This window comes from Dioscorea cayenensis, chromosome 16 (genome assembly GCF_009730915.1).
Source record: "Dioscorea cayenensis subsp. rotundata cultivar TDr96_F1 chromosome 16, TDr96_F1_v2_PseudoChromosome.rev07_lg8_w22 25.fasta, whole genome shotgun sequence".
Classification (NCBI taxonomy): Eukaryota; Viridiplantae; Streptophyta; class Magnoliopsida; order Dioscoreales; family Dioscoreaceae; genus Dioscorea; species Dioscorea cayenensis.
In genome coordinates, this window is record NC_052486.1 from 15,007,367 (window position 1) to 15,017,000 (window position 9,634).

The following is a 9,634-nucleotide window of genomic DNA, read 5'->3' on the forward strand; positions in this document are numbered from 1 at the left end:
AAAGGCTTGTTTATAAGAATCGTTAAGAGATCTATTCATAGTCTCATTATCAAGATCATTTATAAGAATCATTAATGGAATTGTTTATAGTATTTTTAATAGAATTGTTTATAGTATCATCAATAAGCTCATTTATATAAAATGTTTATAGAACCGTTTATAGTAATATTCACATATTCGTATATGGGATCATAATCTGTTACAAAAATATTACAAGTCCTTTTAGTAGAAGTTTGAGCAAAAAGTAAGATTAATTTATAATAATAATATAATGGTTTAATATTATTTTAATGATAATTTATATTTAATAATCATAATAATAAAATATTATTTATAAAAAAAAATTAACTGAGCTTTATTAAGCTAACGAGTCAAAGTCTGAGCCATAGAATTTCACAAAGCTTGAAGTAGACTCGAGCTCGACTTGGCTCAGGCTAGGTTGAAGTAAGCTCTAGTTTGACTTAGGCTTTGTTAAAATAGTGGTGAATTAAGTTTAAATATGACCAAATTTAGTTGGCTTGTCTACAGCCCTAAAAATTATGTACTTTAAACTATTGAATTCTAAAGTATGTTAATATATTAATTATTTAAATGAATTTTTTTATAAGAAATTGATATATATTTAACTTCAATATAAATAAGCAAATGCTTTAAGCTACTAAAACTAATCTACTACTTAGCAACTTGAAAGAAACTAAAATAACACGTGTCCAAATTTTTTTAATATTATTGACTAAATTTAACACGAATTTATTTAATTATTTTGTGCATTAATATAATTTATTATATTATCTTTATCTTCAAATACTCCTAGAAAAGTTGACTATTTTAATAAATATCATCTTCAGATCATCTTTGTAATTATCTGTTCTTTCTTTTAAGAAATCATTTATATATAAACCATTATAAAGTTACAATTTGTATATAAATCTATAAAAAGTGACGTATTTGCATATGTTCAATTGCGTTATTTATGTGGGCACACTAATATTGCCTTTTATGTGATTAATATAATACTATTATTTATTGGAAAATATATATATATGAAATCTTTTCAATTTTTATATATATCTATAAATTTTAATGAAGTCATTGATAGATAGATTTTTTGGAGAGAGTAATGATATTTTTTTAATTATTATCGAACAGATTTTTCGGTTTCCCGAATGACGTGGATGTCGAGTTGGTATTCTCACCAATCCACGTCATTCTTTTTTTTTCTTTTCTTTTTAAATTTAAATTTATCTTTATTATCTAAATTTCTAAATTTAAATTATAATTATAAATGATAAACCGAAAAAATCTCTTGTAGAATTTGGGTTTAAGATTTTTAGATATAATTTTAAATTTTTAAATTTTAAGAATATAAAGATTTTTTAAAGTTTAAATTTGAAGTTTATATAAAAAATAATGACGTGCATATGGACATGATCGCATCAAAACTTATTCGAAAAATCTATTAGTAAAATATAATCAAGAACATAAATTCTTTTCTCAAATTTGGATTTGATAACAATTGAAGATATTTGCATATTTTCATTTACAAATTATTTGAGATTTTTATGTACAATTTTTAAGAATATATATATATATATATATATATATGAGGTAATTTGTACGAGAGATTATTTTGCCATATAAATAAAAACTTAATTAGGAAAGTATCTTTAATAAATTAAAAAAAATCAAATATAAGTTCCCAATTTCCTAAACATGGCAAATAATCATTTATTAAGATATGGAAAAATATTTTGAAAATTCCCAAAACTTCTGTTAAGATTATGACATATTTTAAAAACATCATTTCATTTCTCTTTCACAAGAAATTACTTCATCAAATATTAAATTACTTCAGCGGCCACGTCAGCCCTTAATTTACCTCCTTTCCCCAAAGTTACCATCTTCCTCACAGTTTTTCCCCCAAATTTACCATCTTCTCCATCTTCCCTAGAGAAAAATAGAAGAAGAGAAAGCCAGATCTCTCCGATCTTCTTCTTCACCTGCGAGAAAGCGAGGAAAACCGAGACCGGAGAGGCTGCGACGGACCAAAAACCCTCAACGTCGTTGGGGAGAGTGAGTGACGGAGCTTGGCAAGAGATGGGAGATAATTGGGCAGTAAGGACAGATGGTGATGAACCACCAAGTTACTGTAAGTGTTCTACAATGCTCATCTTTCCGCTCCACTATTTTGAAATCTTGAATGTAGATCGATTTTAGGGTTTATATGTGTTTGGGATTGTAAATTTAAAATAAAAAAATTGAGGATGTGTGAATGTTGTTTCAAGATGGGTTTTTTGTTTTTTGTATACATTTGTGGTTATTAAAAATTGGGTTGTATTTTTGGTGTGTTGAAGTTGAAAGTGGGGTTAGAGTTGAAAGTAGGGTTTCTATGAGTGGGATTTTTGAAATGGTAATTGATTTATGGCTAAAAATAGCTTCTTTTTACTTTAGTAAAAAAACTCATTGTGGCAGGCTTATGTGAAATAAGTCCTAGTTTTGATGAGGATTACAACATATATGATGGCATTGAAAGATCTTTGTGTAATGTGTTGAGTAGGTTTTCAAGCAGATAAAAAAAAGTTGTAATGTTAAAGCAGAAACATGGGTATTGCTGCCATGGCAAACTTTTATTAGGAAGTTGGTATAAAAATGAGTTTAATTGTTGTTGTGGTAGGCTTTGTTAGGTTGATAGTTGTAGGAGGTCTTTATTATGTTATGATTTTCTGTGATTGTCTTGTATTTGTGTTTTGATTTGTCTTGAATTTTTTTTAATTTTATTTAGTATGTCCTGTATTTTACTTCCATGTAACATGTGTTGTCAAGCATATCCTGATTTATTTTCATTCTAATTATTTGAGAGATTTGTTGAAGCATTCTGCTCATTGATCTCGGTCTTTATTTTTTTTTTCTTTAATGGTTGTAAATAATTAAAGGAACATGCTTTCACTATGTAGTATGTTTTTCGTAAGCAATATACTTCTTTTCCTGTTACATGTTTGGGTGATTACACATTTTCTCTGTCTTTATTTATGTTTTCAGTAAGCAATATACTACATAGTATGTTTTCAGTAAGCAAGTTGGCTTATGAAATCTTGATCTAACAGTAAAATATGCAATTCAATGAGGCAGATCTAAGGAAACTAAGCATGGTCTGTGTATCAAGTATAAATATTATATGTTTTAAATAGCATGAAGATGAATGTTTTGTAGAATATTAGAAATTTAGGCATGTAAAGCATCTAATTGTCTTCATGTTTATTTCGGCACTCAATGTATTGATGTGTAATCATTTTTATTTCAGCGCCAAACTCTGAATATTTCGCAATAAAGATGCATTACACTATTGGTGATGTTTGCAAGATGGATGGCCATAGATTAGCAGGATATATTGACTATTGTTGTGCAGATAAGATATCTAAATTAGAACTCATTAGCATGTCCAAGGAATTAAATTTAGAAGTGGAAGGTTGCAGTTTTTGGTGGCTTGATCTGACAGGTGGAAATACAGGTCTCACTGAAATTAAAAATGATCAAGATGTTCTAGCAATAGCTTTGGGTGTGGGTTATTCTAGGGTAGTAAATGTGTATGTTAAGGTGTCTAAAAGGGATGAAGATGCTAATCTAGAAGGGACTTCACTAGGGAAAGAAAGTAAGGGACAAGAGGAGGATGAAGAAAGTGAATTGCATTATTTAGAGTATAGTTTTCACAGTGGAGAGGAGGAACAAGCTGTGGAAGAAAGGATGGCCATTTCTGAAATACCTCCACTAAAAGAAATCAGAGGAGAAGGAAGTGTTGATGAAGATGTAATACAATCTGACTGTGCCTCATCTGAAGAGTTTCAATCATGCTCATCAACAGATGAGGAAGAACTGGATCCACTTAGACCTAGATATACAGAATTTAATGAAGAGCTTGATATGAAGGATCCTCATTTTAAAATTGGAATGAAATTTAGAAGTTTTAAACAATTCAAAGAGGCAGTGAAAAATTATGGTATTAAGAACAAGTGTGTAATGAATTTCAAGCCTAACAACAAAAAGAGATGCAAGGCTTTCTGTAAGCGAGGGTGTCCTTTCTATCTATGGGCTTCACCTATGGTGAATGACAAGAACACAGTGCAGATTAAGTCAGGGGTACTCAAGCATGAGTGTATGAGGGACCATAACATTAGGCATGTGAGTGCGGAATGGATAGCAAAAAACTATCTTGATCAATTCAGGGCAGATCCTTCATGGAAGATTGCTGGGATTATCCAAGCTGTGAGAACCAATCAAGATGCTAACATAAGTAGACTGAAAGCCTGGAGAGCTAAGCGCATTGCAGCAAGGTACATTTTTTATAGAAGAATGTAGTTATGAAATTTGCTTGCAATGTGCGACTGGCATTTTTTTTTTTCTCTTCTTGGCAACATACAGCCATATTTTACACACAACACAAGATAAGAATTGCTGGTCTAAGAGTGACCAAGCCCCAATTATTCCACTTGAGCCTGCAAACAAAAACAGAGGCAGGAAACCCTTGCTTAGGAGAAAGGAAGCAGATGAGGAGAACACTGGTTTCATAAAAGGAAAGGTTAGCAGGAGAGGGATCATAATCACTTGTAGCATTTGTGGGGCTCAAGGGCATAACAAAAGATACCATGGACAACAGGTACTATTAGGTTCCTCCTTTGTGTTTGTCATATTTATTCCTAGATGATATATTTTGGCATGTATGACAGGGAAAGAATCAAAAAAGGAAAACTGGACAGGCAGCTGGACGATCTAGTGGGGCAGCCATGGCTAATGAGGTAAGCACATTAGGTTTAATATGCATTGAATGAGTATTTGACAATTGTCTCTATTAATTTCATATTTTGGTAGGATGATAGCAATGACCAAGATCCCATGGACACAATTGATCCACAGGTTCAGCACAATCATTTTGCACAGGTATGTTTTGGTGTTTAGCAGGCTTATTTTGCATTTGCCAACTTAATTTCGGGTTATTGGCATCATAAGGTACATTTTCCATGTATAAACAATGAAGAAGATGAACTCATAGCACAAGTGCAAATTTCAGTTGACCCAATGTCACGGGTAATTAAATATCGTTTTCAACACATTCACTATTGACCATCAAGGAATTAATTGAATATCATTTTGATTGTTAAGCATCAAGACAAAGCTAAATTTGGCGCTAATGAATCTCTAAAGGGAAAACATATGCTTGTGGAGCCTCCTGTAAAGAAAAAGAGCTCATTAAAGAAGAAGCCCTCTACACAAGTAAGAATTCCTGTGTTGAGGTCTCATGTGCAGGGCAGAAATGTTGGTGATAGGAAGGCTCCTGACAAAGAGGGGCTTACTGCAAAAAAAAGAAAAGTGTAGGTTCCTGCAGTACATGGGGGGTTAAGTGGTTCTACTACCACATATGGAAGGAGTTCTTAAAGGATGCACTACTGTAATTTTTTTTTCTTTGGAGAGTTTTGGGAGCATGCAGGAGACTATACTGAATGTGCTTTTTTCTTAAGTTGCCAGTGTAAATGTGGAACTCTCTATTATGCTTAGCAGTAAATTATACAATTTTTGTAATCCTATGCTGAATGAACTATATTGAACATGTCAATGTGGAAATCACTATTATGCTGAATATTTCACTTAGAATTCCCTTTTTTCAAAGTTGCCAGTGTCAACAGTGAATGCATATTAAAGGTGTATATTGACAGTGAAGTTCAAAATGAAAAGTAGTGTATATTAACAGTATATTTTGATGGTGTATATTAATAGCATATACTGACAGTGTATATTGATTGTGAATTTAACAATGTCACGTTCTGTATATATTAACAGTATATACTGATAGTGTATACTGATTGTGAATTTAACAATGTTATGTTCTGTATACACTTGTATACATTATAAGTGCTTGTAATTTTGTATGTTCAAAATTTTCAACTGCCTTTCCAGGATTTTGTAAACAAAAAGCACCCTAATTGTTAGTGCCTCTCCATGACTGTATCTGTAACTATGAGAAGCTTTAATTCTTTGTGCTTCTTCTTCAGGCCACTATTAATCTTCTTCTTTTATTTTTTTAAAAATTCTTGATTGACAGATTCTAACCCATTCTTGGTACAACAAAGTTTTGACAAATTCTTATATATACATATAAGATTATGAATTTAATGAGATTCATAATTAACTTCCTTCTAATCCATTACATTCTAAAATTTAGATGAAAAAAAGAAATGATACTCATATTCACTGCAATATATTTAGCAAGCTTCACTTTGCTATTACACTTTTCATCTGAATATATTGCAAAGTGAAGCTTAATTTATAAAATTCATCTGAAGCTTGCTAAATTTATAAAATTCTGACAAAAAAAAAAAGAAGAAATGAAATGTATTAAGGTTATGACATATTTTAAAGACATCATTTCATTTCTCTTTCACAAGAAATTGCTTCATCAAATATTATATTAACTTAATACAAGAACATAAATGATAAATATTTAGTATAAAATTTTTAATTAAATTATGTTTTATTTTTGTAAAAGTTAAAATAAAAAAATACAAGAATAATATAAATAAACGAAAACCATGTATGAAGACAATTTTAAAATTGTACTCAATTCGTGCCTCTATCTTTGATGTTATCTTTGCCAAGAAACGATTGACCAATTAATTTCAAATTTTAAAAAAATTAAAAAAATCATTTTGTTATTAAAAAAAAATCCAACCCTATTTTAATCCGATCATATATAATACTTATTCTTTTACTATTTCTTCCATTATATTATAATTATCCATCTTAACTAATATCCAAAAGTAAAAAAATAATTAGAATTAAAAATTTCATTAACATTTAACTTAACCATTCTATTGTTGGCAAATTTAATAATTAGTTGGGTTTGATTAGTGTCTATTGTGTCTTCTATGTTTTAATAATATTGTTTTAGTTTTTACAATTTGTTTTATGTTTCAGCATATTAAAATTATTTTATCATTTGTATAGATTAAAAACTCTAAGAGTAATAATTGTTTTGTGTTTTTGGCTCCTTGAATATCATCTATTTTATCTATGTTTCTTTCCATCTACTAAAATTATGCATTTATAAGGTGATAATAGTGAAGAATAGTGTATTTAAATAAATTGTTAAAGTTAAATTTAAAAATATTTAAATTAGTACATTGGCATATAATTTGATAGTTTAATAAATCCAGTGTTTTATATAAATTGGATCTATATCTTTCCAGCACCTAATATAATTGGTTGAAACATCTTAAAACACCAACTATAAAACCACTACCTAACTTCTACTTTCAATTAATATAGTCCAAATGCATGGAAGCAATTATCATCATCCTAAAAAAAAACAAGTGCATCAATCATAACTTTTTTTTATGTATAGATCATTAGTTTAAACACTTGTCTCCAACATAAACCACTCAAAACATCTTGTTATATTTATCACCCAAATTGCAACTCTCTACCAACCTATATCTATATATACAACTAATAACTCTCTTGATGCAAATCCTAAATAAATATTCAATATCTGAGACAAAACCATCAATGGAAGATAATGACAACCTAACCTCCCATACTGTAGATCAACACTGAAAAATTAATGTCATTAACCATACATTTAATTGCTGAACCAAACTCCTTGACCCTCACACACTATAAATACCTCTCCCTAATGACAATCAAAAATTCATCAAAAAGCAGTCTTAGCTCATAAAATAAGACAATGAAGATAGTAATAACAATGATGATAATGATGATGATGATGATGATGATGATGGTGGTGGGTAGCAATGCTGCAGGTGTGTCATGTGGAGATGTGGTGAGTGCACTGATACCTTGTGGTCCGTATTTGCTCGGACAAGGTGCAGATAAACCGAGCGATGAGTGTTGCAAAAGCGCGCAAGGGTTGAACAAGATGGTGGCGACAGTGACAATGAGGAGGCAGTTGTGTGAGTGTATGGAGCAGACAGGGCCCTCCTTCGGAGTTGAGCCGAAGAGAGCTAGTGGTCTTCCTTCTTATTGTAGGCTCAAGCTTGATATTCCTGTCAGCCTTCATACCAACTGCTCACTGTAAGTTTAACTTTGATATCTCTTAATTCTTCCTCTTTGAGCTCAACTTAGTTATGATTTCTTGGTTAGTTTGTTAGTTTGATAATGGTGATCATATATAATATATGTTTGAAGTTTATAAAGATGTATCAAAATACCATCTTCTGCAAAAACAGAGTTGTTATTTTATTTATTTATTTATTTTTGGAGAAAAAGAGCTACTAAGTAGTTATTTATTAGAAATAAAACAACAGAAAGCACAAGAATAAAGTAACAAGATTGAGCAAAGAAGTGAAAATCAGTTCTTCTAATACTTTTCATTTTCCATCTAAGAAGGTCCAAACCCTAGAGAAATTTCATGATAATGTCTTCCTTGCTTGATGAGTTTATCAACTAGAGTATTCCAGTGTCGAGGAATGATCTCAATAGAAACATGTCTTTAAGTCGATACTCTGTAGAATATTATTTTTCCTCTTCAGTCAGTGGTCGAAGGTTACATCCGCATGGTTTTTTATCACATTTCTTTAAAAAAAGAAAAATATATAAATAAAAAGATATTTGCATTTTTCTCTAATAATATTTTTTTAAATAATCTTCTATTTTTTTCGGTCTTAAATGCATGGATTGTATAATAAATACACTCAATTGTTAAAATTTTATGTTCTTGGATATGCAATGAAAGAATCAAGAATTCTAATTCTAAGTAACTAGAGACGAATATTCTGATTAATGAATCATTTGCCACTCACTGTTGATTTTTAAAGTTTGTTAACTACTTCTTACAGTTACTTGATTTAATTTTTTTCTATTTTTGTTGATAATTTTGCAGTATCAAATAGATGGATGGATGGCGGATTCTCGCAAGCATCAATAATAAAGTTTGACGAATTTGTATGTTTAGATAACTCGCAATGAAATGGAACTCTATAGTTCTATTTTTATCGAGTGTGATTTATGTTAAGTGTTAAACCATGAATATCTGTGGACCATTGCATATTTATTCTTCTCTTAATATTTAATTAATTAATAAAAAAGTAAGTTGTAGCATGCTTATGTATGTATGTCTATGTTTTTTTTTAAATAAAGTGTTATTCAAATACAATGTCGGCAAGATACAAATTCTCCCATTGAAGAGTTGTTTTATAACTAATTTGTTTATAAAAAAATTATAGAACCTTTGTAACAAGAGAGTATTTGATGTATCCTCCAAATCATAAATTAAGAGTTTTAAATATGTAATTTATCTAATTTTTTGAAAAAGAAACCAGGATACATGAAGAATAATAGACAAGTAATGAACCATATGGTCCATATAAACTAAAAAAAAATCTTGAAATATCAATCATTTAAAGTTTAGATCTTCGCAAGATATGAATGAAATTAATTTTATTAAAAACATTGAAAAAAAGTACTAGCATTATTCCATTATTTATAAAAATGGAATGTATATGAAATGAATTTAAATAAATAACAAAGTATTAATTAAATTAATAATTAAACTAATAATCTCCTTTTATTTATTGACTCCCTTAGTTTATTAACCCTTGATCATTTATATGTAGATTAATAAATAGAT

The 9,634-nt window shown here is 29.6% G+C and overlaps 2 protein-coding genes across 3 annotated transcripts; both read left to right on the forward strand.

Moving 5' to 3' along the window:
- The first annotated feature begins 1,880 nt into the window (after positions 1 to 1,880).
- LOC120278432 lies at positions 1,881 to 5,658 on the forward strand. Of its 2 annotated transcripts, none has more exons than XM_039285227.1 (7): positions 1,881 to 2,149; positions 3,302 to 4,328; positions 4,417 to 4,651; positions 4,722 to 4,790; positions 4,864 to 4,932; positions 5,021 to 5,079; positions 5,155 to 5,286. In XM_039285227.1, the coding sequence occupies exons 1-6, from the start codon at positions 2,098 to 2,100 to the stop codon at positions 5,042 to 5,044; spliced, it is 1,476 nt and encodes a 491-aa protein (XP_039141161.1). In that variant the 5' UTR covers positions 1,881 to 2,097; the 3' UTR covers positions 5,045 to 5,079; positions 5,155 to 5,286. The 2 variants fall into 2 exon arrangements, with proteins under 2 accessions (XP_039141161.1, XP_039141160.1); XM_039285226.1 differs by having other exon boundaries at positions 1,883 to 2,149; positions 5,002 to 5,079; positions 5,155 to 5,658.
- Positions 5,659 to 7,693: 2,035 nt separating this feature from the next.
- On the forward strand, positions 7,694 to 9,105 carry LOC120278829 (non-specific lipid-transfer protein 1-like). The gene is made up of 2 exons (XM_039285565.1): positions 7,694 to 8,079; positions 8,888 to 9,105. The coding sequence occupies exons 1-2, from the start codon at positions 7,733 to 7,735 to the stop codon at positions 8,895 to 8,897; spliced, it is 357 nt and encodes a 118-aa protein (XP_039141499.1). The 5' UTR covers positions 7,694 to 7,732; the 3' UTR covers positions 8,898 to 9,105.
- Positions 9,106 to 9,634: the final 529 nt, after the last annotated feature.

What these genes read in the sequence shown, in the direction of transcription:
- LOC120278432 (XM_039285226.1), top strand. Translation starts at nt 2,098, where the DNA reads ATGGGAGATAATTGGGCAGTAAGGACAGATGGTGATGAACCACCAAGT. An exon ending in TGATGAACCACCAAGTTACT is followed by an intron (nt 2,150 to 3,301) that starts GTAAGTGTTCTA and finishes TTTTTATTTCAG; the next exon opens with CGCCAAACTCTGAATATTTC. An exon ending in AGCACAATCATTTTGCACAG is followed by an intron (nt 4,933 to 5,001) that starts GTATGTTTTGGT and finishes TGGCATCATAAG; the next exon opens with GTACATTTTCCATGTATAAA.
- LOC120278829 (XM_039285565.1), top strand. Translation starts at nt 7,733, where the DNA reads ATGAAGATAGTAATAACAATGATGATAATGATGATGATGATGATGATG.